This window comes from Mycteria americana, chromosome 6, assembly GCF_035582795.1.
Source record: "Mycteria americana isolate JAX WOST 10 ecotype Jacksonville Zoo and Gardens chromosome 6, USCA_MyAme_1.0, whole genome shotgun sequence".
NCBI lineage: Eukaryota > Metazoa > Chordata > Aves > Ciconiiformes > Ciconiidae > Mycteria > Mycteria americana.
The window spans coordinates 15,477,880-15,495,567 of record NC_134370.1 but is presented as its reverse complement, the minus strand read 5'-3'; the positions used below and the strand labels follow the sequence as shown (position 1 = coordinate 15,495,567).

The 17,688-nt window shown below is 40.8% G+C and overlaps 1 protein-coding gene across 3 annotated transcripts in view; it reads left to right on the top strand.

The window, feature by feature from the left end:
• The window catches only part of WBP1L (WW domain binding protein 1 like), a 60,270-nt gene that overhangs the window by 9,569 nt on the left and 33,013 nt on the right, over positions 1-17,688 (top strand). Inside the window, exon 2 of one of the 3 annotated variants that reach the window (XM_075504639.1) lies at positions 8,051-8,338. The exons of the other annotated variants lie outside the window; for them this stretch is intronic. Coding sequence (XP_075360754.1) covers positions 8,288-8,338 — 51 coding nt within the window. The 5' untranslated portion in view covers positions 8,051-8,287. The remainder of the gene's footprint in view (positions 1-8,050; positions 8,339-17,688) is intronic. 3 annotated transcript variants of the gene reach the window in all.

Here is a 17,688-nt window from a genome sequence, read left to right as displayed (position 1 = left end):
AAATCTGTTGTTGCCTTGTTTCACCTTTGCTGGTATGTAGCTTCAGGCTGATACGAAGTGTAAGGGCTTGCTGAATTCCTCGCATGGATGAAGCCCAGATAAATCTTTTTTTCCCAACCTTTAACAGAGCAGATAAACTTTGGGGAACAGAAAGAGTGGCACTGATGGTTTCTTATCTGTGTCTCATTATCTAGCAGTGTGTAACCAAAACTCTTCTTGCTGTGCTCCTACTCTAAAAGATTTTAGAAGCACAACCAAGGGATTGAATAGTCCTAATAAAACAGGACTAAATTTGTGTATGTAAGCAGTGAACATTTTGGCTTTGGCTTGAGAACGCAGAGATCTGCAGGGGCGGAAAACAGCACTAGACAAGATGTTCACGGTGGCCTGGCTGGGTGCTGTGCCACTTGCATCTTGATCTTCTGGAACCGAACGGATGGAGGGTGTGTTTGTGTTCATGAAACCGTGTGCCTTGCATGAGTGTAATCTGACAGCTGGGTGAGCTGCTGCTGTTGATGTAGCCATTATCACGCTGTTACTACAGAAAAAAATTTTACAAATCTGGAAACCTTAAGTTCTAGTGGCATTTTACAAGTTGGGACAGACTCTTAAATGAATGACCCTAGATTTTGTTTATTTGTATCCTTGCTATGAGAGCTCTCTTTATCACTAGCTCTTCTCTCGCACAGGCACTGCCTGCCAACAGTTCTTCTGAAGGCACTTTCCTTTACTTCAGGACAGGGTGCAAGGTAAAACTTGTTTATGCTTTTAACTAATAATGTCTTTAATTAAAGAAATAGGCTTCAAAAATACTGCTTTTATCTGGTTCAACCCATTAACTTGTTCATTTACAGGTCTTACACTGCTTCTGTGTTTGTCGTCTTTTTCCCCATCTTGACAGCAGGCATCTTGCGTATTCTACAGTGGTGAGGGCTCTTGAGGGTGAAGTGTCTTGATAGTTTACTTAACCCGAAGGATTAGTGCAAAGGTAAACAATGGGAAAAAAACAGTTTTGCAAGGAAATTTCTTGGGTTTAGTTGTTGGTGGTTTTTTTAATGAGGGTGGATTTATAAATATTATAAAAAATCATGATTTTTAAAAGCCACAGTGTGCTGCTGAGTCCTTACATGAGAACTTTTTGCAAGAACAGTTCGGTTCTGATCCTGGCTTACCACATGATATTAAGAAAGGAATTTCACATTTCTCATCTAAAATGGGGACATTAAAGTGGTGAATGTACTATGAACTGTGGTTTTTTTGTATCAAAATACTGGGGAATTGTATATACCTGGGACCAGGTATATAAATACTATGTAATTTCCCTCTTCAGCTGTTGATCTGGATGGGAGTCTTCAAGTCTAAATTATTAATTGTTAACCAAGAAACTCCTGGTTTTCTTCTGCAATGTTTCGGTCCAAAGGTTTTCAATGCCCTCAAGTACTATGGTCAAACTTTATCTAATTGTTGAGATACAGTTTTATTGTTCTTGGCTTCTTCTGTACTTGAGTGGGGACTGTTCTTCTATTTGTCTGGAAAGCATTACTGTAAATAATCAACATGTGAAGACACACAAGGATCAAGCTTTTGTGCACCTCACAAATTGCATGTGCTGTGTTTACTGCATAGAAAACAAATAGTCCAAGCAAAAGCTTTTCCTTCTTCGCAACTCTCAGTTAATTGGTTCTGTAGTGAAGTCAAGAAGTTGAATTTCTTGTATCATATTCCCCCTTGGAGGCAACAGCATGCAGAGATGCAGACTTGGGACTAAACCAGCAGGTTCAGTGAGCAGAGCTGTGAGATGAGAGCGAGCTTGCTGAAATGCAAACACAGAATCTGAAAAGGGAGTACATAACCCAAACTGGCAGTGCAAACTGTTTTGATAGCTGCATTTTGGCCTGAAAAATCCTTAGATGCTTAGAACAGGGTAGTCGCTTTTCTAGACCTTTGAACTGCATACCAAAATCTTCAGATGGCCATGAACCACGACAGCCTGCCGTGCATACCTTGGAGAGTGAAGGGGAGAGGGAGCCTGGAGCAGGTTGCCAGCAGGTCTTGTCCATTGCGGGATGGTGTTGGGCTGGGCAAGCGGCATGAGTGGCTTCCAAGTGCCCCTGAGACGTGGACGTCACCACGCAAACTTGCCTTGCTTTCTTTGGCAGTGGAGAATTTGCCTACCCAGCAACCCAGCTGCTGGGAAGGCTCAGACATCTGTTTTAAGTTCTTTACAGGATGGGATACTTTTTATAATACCCAACCTTTCTGCCAAGAGTAAGATGATCTGATGTGTCTGAGGAGGACATTTTATATTTGCATACTAAAAAGACAATCCTCCATTTCCAAACAAGCACGTGTCTTGCATCTCTTGCTATTTTACATTGCACCTTTTATTTAGGTGATAAAATGAACCCTCTAGCTTGACCTCCTAGTTCTTTAGTGCTAACCTGCCTCAGTCCCCAAGTGCTTGGGCATTCCACACAGCAGAAGCCTTTCTGATAATCCTCATGTCCTTCTGCAAAGAGGGAGCAGGGTACTTCTGCGTGGGTGGTGGGTGTTCATCCTTGCATTTGTTGCTTGCATTAAAGTGAGAGCTTGTTCAGTTTGTGTCAATAACACCTTTGATCCTCTTATTTAAATGAGATAGTGGGTGTTCTGCAGAAAAGACCTCTTTAAAGTGCCTTGCAAGGTTATGCTGCTGCATGATGGTTAATAAAAGTTCATAAAGCCATAATGGACTGTAGACTATGAATAGTTTCCCAAGTACAGTTCTCCATATTGTAGTCTGCAGCAAACACAGTTTATTCTCAGCTGATTGACCTCATGTGGACTTGTGCCTGTGTAAGTAGCGCTGAAATCAGTGCTCTGAGCACTAATCTGCAAGTCGCAGACAGTGGGTTATTATTTAGTGAGAATGCTCTGCAAGTCTCTTGCTGCAGCATTTTCATTCAAAAGGTCACTTCCGTGAGTTTGTGCGCAGCTGAATTTAATGTTCTTTCTCAGCAAGGCAGGCCACACTGGAGAGTGCATAATTATATAAATACAACTTTGTTCTCAGCTGAAAAATCCATCTGAAATAAATTTTTCCAGCCTTTCCAAGAAATGCTTTTAGTAAGATAAATAAAAGCAATTATTGCAGATTTCACATTCATTCAGCAGGAATGTTGGTGGGTGTAGGGTGCCTCCACTTAAGTCACTCATCACAGTGCCTTCTGGGCTCTATCAGCTTGTGTATTCAATAGCTGGCTAAGGGTAGCATTTGCAAATGGAGTTTCTCGCAAACCAATTAAAACCAAGTTCATTATTTCTTACTTAGTTTGAATCCTGGTTATTACTTTGAGTAAAATTGTTCTTAACAGCAAGTACAGAGAGTTCAGTTAGACTCTCAACTTGGGCAAACTTTAGACAATGCTTTGATAGGTGCATCTGTTTTTAGGGACATGCATGTATTTATACAAGCTTTTGTGGCTTTTTTTTCTGGTTGGCACTTCTGTGTAGTCAGAGTAGATTTGTTTTCTTCTGTCTTCTATTTCGCAACACTGGAAATACTGAAAAAGTCTCTGCCTAAATACAGAAGGAAAGCTAAGAGGTTTTTTTTTCCCCCTGAACTTCCAAGCAAGTACTTAACAACCTCCCCCCCCCCCCCCCCTTTGCTTTCATCTTTCAAGAGACTGAGCAGAGTGTGAAATGCCCTAACTTCCCTTTCTTTTAATTTTTTGTCCAAGCATAGCAAAGAGGCTCTCCTCGTTGATCAGGATACCGCTGCTGGTGGAAACTGAATCTTTGCATAGTTTCTCTGGATCCGTGAGCAGGTCTGGTTACCTTTGAGGTTTCAGAGGGGCTCTACGGGGTGATCCTTGAGTGTCTTTGTGCTTTCCCTGCAGAGACTCTAGATAAGCAGTTTCCAGTCTTCTCCACTCAAAACTGCCACAACCTTTGGTTTGGGAACTAGCTGGTAGTATCGTACAGTTGGTTGTTGCTGCAAGGTCACTCTTCTGCAGGGCTGTGCTGGAATCTGTGAGGCTGCAAGGGAGAAAAGACTCGCATGGCAATGTCAACGGTAAATGAAAGATAACACAGCCATTCTGCTCTTGCCATGAATGTGGACAGCCCTGTGCTCTACTGCTTGGCATATAAGATGTGGCACCTAGTATCTATCTTGTCCTGTTTCCTTTTCATTTTGGTGAGAGGGAGGCATGGAGGCCTTTCTAAAGGAAATAAGAGCCTAATGCCTGGGCAGAGAGAAAGTAGTTGGAGGTCACTGAAATCTGACCACTCAGACTTCATTAAATGGAAGTGATAGTCCTGGGCCTGGGGAGGAGGGGTGGAAACTCACTTCTACTTCCATTCATGGTCTGTGTGCTAGGTTAGATATTCATCTCTCAAAGACTTGATATCTCTTCAAGCCCCAGTGGGTTTCCATTGACACCGGAGAATGATCAAAGGGAGAATATGCTCTCTGTCATTGGCCTTGTGGTCACGTTCCATATCGATTGGGAGCAGATTTTGTCAGCACTTAGATCATGATAGTCTGCCTTTTTTTCTCTCAAGGTATTATTTTCTCTCCGTGCTTGTCTCCTTTGTTCCTGCCACTGCTTTTCTTTTCCTGATGCAAGTGCTTGTGTTCTCTTTATCTGTTGAAGTGATCAGGAGTTGAATACTGGGTACGTGCTAATGAAGCTTCTTTGGCAGTGAGAAGGCCAGGGAAGCTCACTTAAGCTAATTGTTGTTCTAGTATCTCTCTAGGCATCCTGACCCTACGTGCAGACATGGTTTATTTTTGAAAGATTGTCTTGAGTTAGAAAATCAGCTCTTGTCCTAAAATGAAAACACACATTCATCAAAACCTGAATTTCACGTGGGTTGTGTAAACATGTAATTTGGGTTAGGTCTGGTCATTGGAAAATATGCAATGCTGTCGTCCAGGAAGTTACAGTGCAAGAAACATGGGGAACTTCAGAAAGTCACATTAACTGTGTCTCCTTGGAGAATTGTCTCAGAAATCCTGACCTCTGCATTTCTGCCATGTGCTTTATATGACGCTAGCGAAGACGGTCTCTTGAGCAGTTGCAACATTCTTGTATACATGTGTTTGCATGACATTATGAACTGTGGAAAGAATAATACCGTGCTTCCCAAACCGCTTCCCAGAGACTCTCCCTCTGCCCCTGCATGTGGCGCATGAGCCATCACTCTGATCGTCAAAGCACGGTCTGCTTCAATCCATGCCATGTTTCCTATGGTCAAATCACAGAAACCTTTTGCTAGGGGTCCATGCACTTGAATTTCTAGGGGTGATGGCTGGGGTGCTCTCTGGCACCTCTGCTCTTTGCCAAGCCACCATCCAGGGTTGTGTGTAAGGTTTTAGGCTGACCCAGATACCCTGTTCTTATCCCCATCCGCTACAGGTTTCCTGTGCAAGATGTTAGTTTTACTCTCCTCTTTATCAACCCTGACAACAGTTGTTATTTAAATATTGCTCAATATTTTCAACATGATCTTGGGATGACTGCTAATTCCTTCAACCCCTTGTTTTGTTTTAGAATTTCTAATCCCATTTTCTATGACTAAGTTCAGTTGCGTGGTTTCCACAGCGAGGATTAGGGTTTACTGCTATAGGTACGTCATTCAGCCTTTGAAGCTGCTTGCTCATGCTTTCCTTGGCAAGCTCTGGCAGACATGCTTAGGAACAACAGAGATCGTATCTTTTTGAAGCTGCAAAAGGGTTAATCAGAAGCATGTTTGTGAAGCCAGGTTGCTTACCCTTACAAGCTTTTACTGTGATCTTTTTGGATGCTTTTGGAAGATTTATCACCTGCCTTTGTAATTTATATTACATTTTTCTTTCCTTTCTTGAAGCTATTTTAATGCTATGTATGATATTGTTAAAATTAACTATGATAAGCAACTTTTCTTGGCAAGCCCTAAATTGCACACCTCTTGGATGCAAACTGGAGAACGTGACTGTCTTCATGTGGATGGCATAAGATTTTTGGCTGGTATGTTCAGGGTGGTTGGATGAGTGTAGGGCATCTGAAGTACATCTGTAGCTTCAAAACAAATCCAACAAAAGGACTCGCATCCCCCAGGCAGGCAGATAGCTGTTTGTACAGATGCTTTTTCTCGAGAGCCTTTTTGTAGGATTGGTCACAGTTGTGGTTGAGTTTACTTATGTGTGCAGGGAGAGAGGGACTGATGGCTATTCAAGGAAGTATTATTTTTCATCAGGGAGATTAAAGGTATTGCTATTGATCAGGAGACTTCTTTTTGTGGAGACTCTCCAATGAAATGGAGCACCTGCGCATATGCAGTGCTTCTTTAAAAATGTTAAACAGGATCTACCCTCTGGTGGGAACTGTTAATTGTGCTTTTGGCTCTATCTGCCTTGCTGGCAGATGTACCATTGTGAAACTTTCACAGCCTAATAAAATATTAGAGGATGCTTCACTTAAAGAGGAAACTTGATGGCTGCTTTCAGCTGATGCCTCTTTGAAACCAGGTGAGAGGCATGTGCTTGCCTCATTGGGACTTGCGCCTACCTCCGCAGGCATAGCGCCAGGATATTGATGCAAGTTTCATGGATTGCGAAGAGCCTGAATAGTTCTGGTAGGGTAGATGTTACGATGCCAGGCTCTGCATATTTGGTATGATGCAGTTGAACAGATCGTGAAAAATCTCAGTTTTTAATACACTGACTCAAAGTGGAATTATTTGTGCATTTTGATACAAAATGTGTCTTGGTTTTTAGTGCACTTCTAAAGCCATGAGGGAGACTCTTTGGACTTGCTGTGTTTACCCCAGCCTAGTAGTGAACGCTGAGCTTTGCAAGTACTGACTTTTGGTACAAAGTTGTGTGTTGTGTACTTGTAATATAAGGATCTTCCAGAAACTCACAGGAATCTGGTGACTGTTCTTTCTATTTTCTTGCTTGTTAACATTGCACAAATCTAGAATCTTTCATTTCTTAAGATTTCATTTATCTAACATTTTTTCTTCCCAGGAAGTATCATCTCCTGGGATTTAAGTATTTGCTGATGCAAATCTCTGTGATCACAGATAGTTAAAGAACTATCGAGTGTCACATCATTAGGTCACTGGTTCAAATCTAGTCCAAAGTGGTAATGGGCATTTTTATACTCCTAATGCCTTTCATCAGGATTTATGTTTAGTTGCTTAAACTAAAACCAGAGCATTTGCTATTCAGAATTATGGATTCAAGTGGGGAATAAAGACTAGAAGCAGGGTTTTTTTACAGCAGAAAATCCTGTTTGACTTGTGTTAGTATCTGTATATGCTTGTCAGCATACATGGTGCTTTAGAAGGAGTAAAGGTAGCATCTTCCCAGAGGAGTGTGTGGTTTGCTGCATAAGATCTAATGCAGAAAGGCGACCTCACCTAGCAGAGAAGTGTATGCATTAGTCAAGTCTCGTATTTTTGGCGTGCTTTCCTATGACTTTTAAATTGCAAGAGCCTTTGAAGAAAGTATAGGAGGACATAGACTTTGAAGGGAAAGAGATTTGGAAATTGGAAATGCAATGTGAGAGTGTTTTGAATGGCAACTGAAACACTTGTGGACAAAGTACTTTGCAAATTCTTCCAGGCAGCTTCTCTTCTAAAGAATGATGGTTGGTTGGCTGGTTGGGGTTTTTTTCTTGTTTCTTCTAGCATTCATGTCAGGATCTTTATACAAAGCTTCACTTCTAAGTCTGACCTCTAATCTCAGGTTTCTGATTAAGAAGTGTGGACTTCAGTTTAGAGTAAAATCTAGTACTTAACAGTAACTCATTGGACTGTATATTCCCCAGTCTGTAAAGAGCTTGAAATGGTTCAGTTCAGCCACATGGGCTTTCACAGCTTCATGGTTCCTCCTTGTTGATTTTTTTATTCTGAAGTTGGGAAATCCTTGCAATCTCTTCGAGATGTGTTGGGATATGGAAAGCCTTGCAAATCCCTGCAGTCAGGGGCTGACCTCTTGTGTGCTGGGATCTGCCTGCAACCACCTCTTACTTCCAACCTTTTCCTGAATGTTTCCTGAGCGCTCTCTGGCTTGTTTCAGGGACCAGCTTGGCAGCGTATCAGGAATCAATAGCTGGAGTCCTTCAGGAAAGAAGTTGAAGATGCTGACGTATGAATTCTGGTGTCCTGGGTGTTAGAATCTGTTAGCAGAGACGTCAAGATGTGAAGAAGAGAGATGTGAAAGCCGATATAAGTGTTCTCTTTCTTTGTGCTCCTGAGTTGAGAAGTTAGGATCTGAGTTGGCTTCCCCACCCCGAAGGCTGTTGCATAGCTTCCCATGCATCTCGTGCCATGGGAGATTGCTGGTGACTTTTGTCAATATTTGGAGGTACAAAAAGTAGGTTGTGAGGTGTGGAGACAGGAAAAAAGATATTTAATGACATGAAAAAAAAAATACTACCCGTAGAACTTGAGTTATCACTATGGCACTTGGTGACGGGGATTCCAGTCCTGTGGGTCTTAAAAAATACGTTTTCATATGTGTATGCTCTGTAAGAGTCTTCAGCCATGTGGAGGTCTGAGTTCTTGGCACTTTGGGAGAAATTGGATCATTTGTTTTCATTCCTGATGCTGCTTATTGCTACCATTTTGCTGGTTATCTCGGAGGCTGTTGGCAATATATTTATGACTTCCTACTTCAAATATCCTGTTACAATCAAGTATGTCAGAAGCATTGACTGCATATTTCTGCCTCTCTTTTGGTGGTGATTTGCTTTATAAAGGTAGTATTGAAGTTTTGGCTTAGCAAAGGAATACCAACCACTAAACAATTTCTGCCTGTATTTTCAGTCTCTGATTGCTCTTTGGCTTGTAATTGTGCTTATGGCTAGGAATCTTTCTAAGTTATCATCCATCTTTTTCCATCTTATTGCTGGAGACTAAAAGAAGAAAGTTACTGGAGCGCAGAGGAAACCTTTTTTTTTTTTAAGCTGAGTCATTACAAGATTGGCAAGTTGCAAGGGAAAATTTAAATCTGGTGTTTACTTGCTATAGTTAACAATGAAATCCTCCTTTACAGAAAATTATTGGAGTGAATTATGCTTTCAGTCTCCTTGTTATTGTGAAAGCTTAAAAGAAAATATAGTTGGTTTTTTTTTTTTAATATATATTTGGTCTAGGACAGGGTAAATAAAAGGAAGATGCCACTTTTTTTACTGACAGTTGTCTGAAGATTGGCCCTAAAAATATGGTTGTCATCAACAATTGCTAGTTTTCACAAATGGGATGACTTTGTATTGGTTTTCCCTAATTACAGGCAAATAACTAAATCATGGGATGTCCATTTCTGAAACCAGTGATCTTTTACTTAGGTATGAATTCTGGTTGTTTTCAATACATATACAAACATTAATACACTGAACTAGCATGAAAAAACATGTCAAATCTTTTGCATAGTGTAAAGTAATAGATGTTATCTATAAACATTAATGACTCTGACTCCACTTCTGATACGTTAAATTCTATTCTTATTCTGCTGATGGAAAATAAAAGAATAGAAAACAGTGACTTTGCCAAACATGAAGTCCAATACAGTTTGATAATGGACCACAAGTTATTTGGAGCCCCAATTCTGTGTTATATAAAGGCCATAATTTGTCTTGAAAAATACCTGGCTAATGTTAAAAAATGTTATCTGTCTTTTTGAAAGTAGATGAAATAGATTGCAGAAGAACATATTTGTCAACAGGAAGTAACCATAAACTTAGGAGGCCTGCAGGCGTCAAGTACAGCTGAACAAGACTGCAAAGAATAAAGACAGAACCTCTTTCCCCTCGCTTTTCAGGCTGTAAGTAGGACCAGAGAACACCTTCCTTCATGAGGGCTGAGCAGGCTTTTCAAACCCCTTTGGTGTGTGTGCAGTGTCTTAATACCTTGGTGCTAGGCTTTCATGACATAGACCATGGGCCACGTGGAGTGAAGCTGCAGTTTGTCACCAGCCCACAGCCACGGTTCTTCCACTCCCAGTGTCAAAGGAGTATTTAGATATTAGTAAGATTTGATGTAGGTCAAACTGAACATGAGAATTTCAAGGTGTCCCTATGCGGGTTTTTGTCATGCTGCCAGATGTGCTTTACTGAACTGTTGCATGCAATGAAGGACCTGTTGTGATTGCATTGATCAAGATAGTACCGTGGGTGTGTTCCTCATCCAAGGGGAAAAGTGAGGTCAGTAGGAATGAATGTTGTGCTGCAGCTCAGATTGGAAAAGAGATACTTCGGTGTCCTGGGAAGAATACGTCTCTGACTTCTCCTTTGGGGCATTCAGTCTAACATGACAGTCTTAATGTTATGTGGCAGGTGACTTTCTTGTCTTCCTTGTTGGGCTGCCCTACTTGTTCAGGTGAAGGCCAGTTCTGTACTTTGTCCTCTGCTTTTTCCTCTGGCAGGGGATTCTTTCAGTTGTCCCAGTATGTGTCCTTCAGCATTGCCCGCTGTCTTCTCTTGGTTCAGAATTACCTGTTGCTCCTTGTAGATGCGGCCAGGTATCTCACCCTTCAGAAAGCGGGAGGCCTGGTTTCGGGTCACCTCCACAAGTTTTTTTGATATGATGCATAGCATGGGAGCCATTTGGATGTTGGGCTTTCAGAGATTTAGATATTGTGGTGGGAATGAAGGCAACCAGGAAAGCAGCAGACAGGAAAATCATCCTGTCTGTTGCATCTGCCAGTAGCCCTGGAGGAATGAAACTGAGATGTTCTCTTAACTCTTCTCTTCCACTTTTTGGGTTAGGTCTGCTTGTTTGTTCAGTGAGTGAAGATTATTTTCTGTCTTGGAACACGTGCAGAAGTGGGATGGCTACATATACTGCTCTCAAAAACTCAGAGAAGCTGATGTTGGCATTCTCATCATTTCCCATATCATCTACACTGACAATGACATTCCTTGTAAATTGATGGCAAAACATACGATCTTTCTTTTTTAGGTCTTGTTTCCTTGCACAGTTTAACTCTTCTTATGAGGTGTATCTCTGATCAAAGGATATTAATAAAATCTTTATCATCTTGGTTTTACAAATTTGGCTTAAAAATTCTCTACTTGAAACTTGGCAAATGCTTCCTTGGTATGCAAACAGTGGGGATGGGATAGGGGAAATCACTTGGCTGTTGAAAAACTACATATGGGAAAGTCACATGGAGCTTTCAGTGTTTTATTTATAATTCTGCAAAGGCCTCTTCTATTTTTCAAATTAGAAGAGACCAAATAGTGGCTTCTGGAAAGCAAACAGCTAGATTTTTCCATGAGTATTTTTAACACAAATATTAACTTCACAGATTGTAACACTCTTTCCTCCTTAAATACTTTTTTTAGCCTTCAGGATGTATAACTGGGTAAACTAACATTGTGAAGAAAACCTTAACTCCTGCAGCATCTGGCTTTTTAAATTCTAATTGTGAAGCCGTAAGAGATGTTTTGTTTTCGTTTAGCAAATACACACCGAGTTTCCAGAAAGGTAACTTGATTTACAGTAAGCGTACCCAGTGGGAACCGTATGCTTTTCATGTTTGTCTTTTAATGAAGGATTAGAGTATTTCTTTCAAAATCTCTTTTCCAGAAGAATGCTAGCTTTAACCATTAAGTAATGTTTAAGTAAGAACTGAAACTGAATTTTCAGATTTGGCTGTATGCGTGAACAGACATTTCCAAACACAAGTCCTTGGAATGATTTTACTAGTTAATAATGCAACCATGAGTTTTATGTCAGCTTGATTCTGAGCAATGTTTTGCTGATATCAGCATAAGATAATTGTATTATGTGAAATTGCTTGAACAAAGCTAAAGGAAGAATGATAGAAGTGGTCTGCCTGAGAGGCTTTAGCATTCTCCTTCTGCTCAAATTGCTGAACATGGCTAACTCTTTGCAGAATGGCATTTAAGGTTACATTTGGAGTCATTAGGTTATGAACAGTCCACAAAATATTTTACATACTTCATGTTAATATTCCTCTGAAGATCATGATTCCCTGGGGAGAAATGAGAATATGCACCAAAAACATTTTCAGTTCTAGAGGTTTATCCACAACTTCCTAGATCACTAAAGATCAACTGTCTCATTATTACAAAGAAGAAATTATTACAAAACAAATTTTGATGCAACTCTCAGCATGTTTATATGTGGGGGGAATATACTGGGTAATGCCCTTTTTTTTAGTTGTCAGATTTTCATATTTTTGCTGGCTGGCTGAGATGTAGGTTGTGATTGGAAAATCTTTCTAACTCGAATTTGGTAAATTTATATGAACAACTTTCATGTTCAAGAATGCTTTTGAGTCCTGGGCTGTGTTGGGAAAAGACATGGGAAAAGTGTTCAGATCTTGACAGAATGTCTGAATCTATGCTATTGAATAGAGAGAGGAGTCCTTTCATTTCTGTTTCTCAGTAAATCTTATGGGGGGAAGTTCTTGACCTTTCTTGAAGATGCCAGAGTGTCTCTGAGATCTGACCCACCATGTAATTTTTTGCCAAGGGTAAATCTCTCTACTGTGGAAAAGTGGCTGTTTTGTGCTAGGCAAAATCCATGTAAAACTGGGTCTGTGCGGGGACTCTGTTGGACTTGTGAAAATGGTCTTGTCTTTTGTTCTGGCATTAGCATTTACTGCCTTTACTGAATGCTTGGCATATACAGTAGTACATCAACAGTGTGTGTGCCCGGGCTCCTTGCTTGTGCGGTCAACTGACCTAGGGCAACACTCTGAAATAAAACAAAACCTCTAGACCACCAGCTTGTCCTTCAGAAATGAATCTTATTTCAGATTCCACTGTTACTTCGCAAAATATTGGGATTTATAGACCTGGCAGGATGGCTCTGGCAGACTTACCACATTACAGCAAGATCTGGGCTCTCTGTCAAACCCCTGACTTAAGTGGCGTTTCTCATACCTGAGGATGCAACTCGCGAGGGACATCCTTGGCATCTGCATGCATCCAGATTTCTTCCAGCTTGCCTAAATGAGAGGCAGAAAGCGGAGGACCTGAATGAGAATCTGGCGAGAGACACTTGTGAGCTAGTTGCAGTTTATAGAAGTTTATAGACTGTAGGAGCCACTGGTGCGTCTTTCTGCTCCTGGGGAGTTTAGGAAGGAGCATTTTCCATGTGTTTGCTGGGTTTTTGGAGGTCTGGTTATCCCTCAGAGTGGTTCGAAAGCTAGTTGCAGACAATTTGACAGCAGTACTTCATGCTAATGAGGAAGCAGCAGGGTTGCGCTTCCTCCAGCCTGCCTTGAAAGGAGAAGTACAGAGGCTCAGCTGTTCAGAGCTACACGACTATAAGGCATAATAATAGCTCAAAGACTTCTCTAACTACGCAGCTCAAGCATACACTAACTCCATATTAGAGAGCTCAACCTTGTCCAGCGTGCTTGGTCTGATAACAAAGCTGCTTGATTCACTTCTGTTATTAATCTCGTTTCCAAACTGAATCCTTCAAGCTTCTGTAAGGGTCTCTTTTGGTGCATGGTGGACACACACTGAATAATACCACTGGTTCTGCTGGCTCACTTTGGCAAATACAAGTTCCATTTCACTAATAAGTTTCTACATTTACAAAAGATTGCTTTAGCTTTTTTGATTGAAACTTTGCTTTGAATTTTCCAAGAATTTGGGGATATTTTTGACGGTCACTTGTTTTTCCTCATGGTGACTTCAACTCAGTGTGAGCTCAGACTTCAGTAAATAGTCCGCTGTGTGCTGACACTCTAAAAGATAGTCATGGTGTCAGTTTATGCTGAATTCTTTCCACAAATGGGGTATGTGTTCTAAAAAGTCCTAACATTTTTCTTTCTTGTGCCAGACCTGCATTTTAAAGGGATCCTGACATTTATTATCATCTTCATTATTTTTTGCTGATGTTAAAACCATCTACTAAATTCAGTCATCTAAAACTGAAAGGTACAGTAAAGATTTTACTGTTTGTATAGTTCACCTTTGGTGTAAGAATTGTATTGCAGCTAGCAAGGAACACACAAAGGCTTAAGAAAAGGTTCTGCAGATACAGTGTTAGATGTAAAAAAAAAAAAAAAAAGTATTGATCTAAAATTTAATGAGGAAAGTGAGTAAACAGTAACTCAGTAACTGATACATACACTGAAATGGTTTGGTGCTCTTTTGGTTCTCCGGGGGAAAAAACAAAAAACGCACAAAATCCTGGTTGTAATGCTACACGCATTAAAATGAATACTAAATGTAAAGGGGTCAAATTAAAGAAAAAGAATAAGGAAGAAAAAGTTAGAAAATGGTGAAGTGCTTCAGTCTCTAGTAAAGTACTAGAATAAATCCCTGAAGGCTTTATAAGCATCTCTAAGGCAACAGGAAATGAGCACTGTGGATTTATCAGGAACAACCACATGGAGGAAAAAAATTTAATTTGGTTGATTCAGTGGATGTTTTACAGCCCAACCTGAGTGAGGGAGCACATTGGTTTTGGGATGCTGAGTAGGGATCTGTGTTCAGGATTAAATAGTAATACAGTGGGTTCATTAAGTGACCGGAATATATGCTAAGGAGTAGTCTGTGGTGGTGACTGGGGTCCTGGAGGGGTTTGTTCTGCCTCTGTGCCAACAGTTTGGGAGACAAAGAGAAAGCACTTGAGATGCAGATGGAGGGTTGTGCATTTTTTTAAGACAGGAGAAGAACTTGAAGAAATAGTCTGAAGCCTATTTCACTTTTCCTGATGGAAAAGTGCGGAGTACTTGGTGGATGGAGAAAGTCAAATAGAGGGAGTCTGGGATTTTGGGATGTATAAGAAATTGAGTGCAGTTGTCACAAAAAAACCCCATCAAATCTTTAATGATGTAGTAACAGAAGTGTCCTATACAGGTATTTTGTAATACTCTGTGCTAGTAAGTGATGCACACCATTTTGGATCCCACATTTTAAGATGGTTTTAAGTTGCAGACTGAGAAGAGTAGTAAAACTATGATTTAATCCTTGTAGTCTATGAAAAAAGGCTTATTTTTTCTTCTGAAAGCAGCCTATAGAGGTATGGAACCATTTTCCAGGTGAGCTAAGTTAAGAAGATGACTGTGATCATTTGTCTTGTTTTTAGTGGAAAAGAAGAAATTACTGCCTTATCTTGCACTAAGGCCTGAGTTAATGTTAATGGGAAAGAACATCCTAATTTTTTAAAGAGCATCGAGCACAGGAGCACATTGCCTGTTGAGGTGGTGGGAACACTGGTAATTGCAGTCGTCTTAAGAATAGGTTAGAGAAATGTTGATGCTTTAGGTGCAGCGAATAGTTCCCAGAGCAGTTTGACAGGGTGGCTTCTTGAGAAGCCTTTCAGCCTGGTGCCTCTGGGTTTGCATCTTTCATTTTCGAACAGCCCTGACGTTTGAAGCCCGTGTTAAGGAACAAGTGCTGAAAGGAGGACAGTCCAATGGCGAGTCTGTAATTAAATCCGTAATTAAATCCTGCTCACAAATGTTGCTGTCTGTCCCTAAGTTCTTTATTTTCACCTGGAAGATGTCTCTTTCAATGGTCTGATGACTTTACAAGCTGCAGGTTGGGTCTCTGCAATTAAATAGGTGGGCAGTTTTCTCACTTGTTTCCAGGAAAGGAGGGTTGGTCCTGGTTTTCCAAAGGAGATGTTCAGAATTCCTACTCTCCAAACTACCTGCTTCAGGGGAAAAATACTACTGTAGGAGCCTATGATGTGTATTTCTAAAAAGAAGTGAGTATTTCTAAAAACTGAAAATATTTCCTTGCCTTGGAGTTTCTTCATTCAACAGTCACGAACAGGTCTTTGAGCTTTCCAAGTGCTGAGGATGACATGTATATTGTTCACATTTTGAAGAAGAAAATAACTGGCTTCTGACAGTTTGGGGGGTTTTTTTGTTTTGTTTTGTTTTTAAGATTTACTGTTTTACTGTAGTCATGCTAATTAGCACCAGTTACCTTCCTGTAAAAAGGTAGGATGTCAATCAGGTTTTGATCTGTTTTGATTTTTTTACACAGATGCATATGGACTATTTGGTTTATGTTATGGGAGAATTTAAAAGAAAACAATGGTTGCAGGACTAAGAGGCCACTGGTATTGTGATCTAGAGCAAATGCATGTCTGGAAGCCAGACTTCAGCAAGGAGAAAGCAAGCGCTTAGCCTTCTCTCTTTTCCGCAGCCTGCAACCTTGCTGCAGAGAAATGTGTGAAAGAGGTAAAGCAGTGTGGGTCACCCTGTCCTCCTTCAGCCCTGCTACGGCCAGGGGAGTGTTTGCTTTATCTGCCAGTGGAATAACAAGCACTAATGGAAATTATAACAGTTGGGATAAGATAATACCCGTAAAGGCAGGTTATGGTGATCAGCATTTCTTCCCAAGATAAAGCTGAAATGAGGTTTTAATTATTGGGCATTGAACTATATGAAATAAAGCATGCTTATGCACACAAGGGGAACCCACGTTGCCCATATACCAAAGGGGGAAACCCTACAGATACCATGAAAGTGGGGGAGCAAGACAGCAGGGTGTTGAAGGTATCTGTCCTTAGAATGGCAGAACTGCCTGGCCTGCAGGTACGTTGCTGAAGTTTAGAAACTGGCTGTGATTCTAGGTGCCACCAGCGCTTTTAATGCTTAAGCAAAGTGCAAACTGCGTAATGCCAGGGCTGATGCTGAAACATGACACTCGGCCATCGCTTCCTCCCAGCCGCCTGTTCCTTACATAACTGCTGGCTGTCCCAGGGGCAGCCTCCAGATGAGCTGAGCCCAACAGGAAATATTTGGGTAACTGGTGGCAGTTCTGCTAGGCATAGAAAGAATAACAATTAGTTGTATTTAGAGTCCAACGGCTGTAATATCTCAAACATCTTTCTGACACTCCCCATTTTACAGTTAGGGAAAATAGTTGCAGAGAGGGAAACTGCAGCAGGATGGAGGAGCTGGTGATGGGAGGCATTGAATTTTTTTGCCCTGTATGCTTGGATTGAACCAACTTTATTTGTACCTGGAAACCTACATCTGTGAGCTTTCTGCACATGTAGCTCATGCTTTCTGAGGGCTCTCCTGTTTGAGGCAATCCCAAAAGCTCTCCCCTCCAGTTAGCAGAGCAACAAAGTGTGTGGCCTTTTGGGGAGCTTTTCTTGTCTTCCTGGTAAAGATGTGGGCCAAAGCAGAACCAGTACTACAACAGGGAAGAGATTAGGCTTTAAGGTCTTGATGTTTCCTGCTGTTTCACAGACATGGGTAAACTCAGCTTGAAACTGCACTTAACCATACACTATGCTGGTTTGTGTATTCCTTATTTTTGTTTACTTACCATTTCAAAATACAGATGAGTTCATGTTTTTCTTCCAAGTAGTTGGAGAGATCCTAAGCAACAAAGTAATTCAGGTTAGAAAAGGCAAGCTCGTGTTTAAGATGGGGTTTTCTGATGTGGTTTTCCCTAAAGTTGCATGTTTGAAGAAGTTTTTAACTGTGGAGGTTAAGATCTGATAGCTCTCTTAGAATTTTGTCTAGTGATTTAAAAGTGATGTCTTTAATACTGTTGTGCTGTGATCTTTCAAATGCTTGTGGTATTGAGCTTTCTTAATAGTGGTTTCCTTTAATTCTTTGCTTTGGTTGTATGAAGATATATGTACGTGATCTTTAGTGCTCTTCATTTTGGAAAAGGAGAAGTCTTCCTGTCTTTTTGCTAGTCAGACCATGCTGTGTGGAAGGGCTTTCCTCGTGTTTGTGCCAGGCTCTAACCA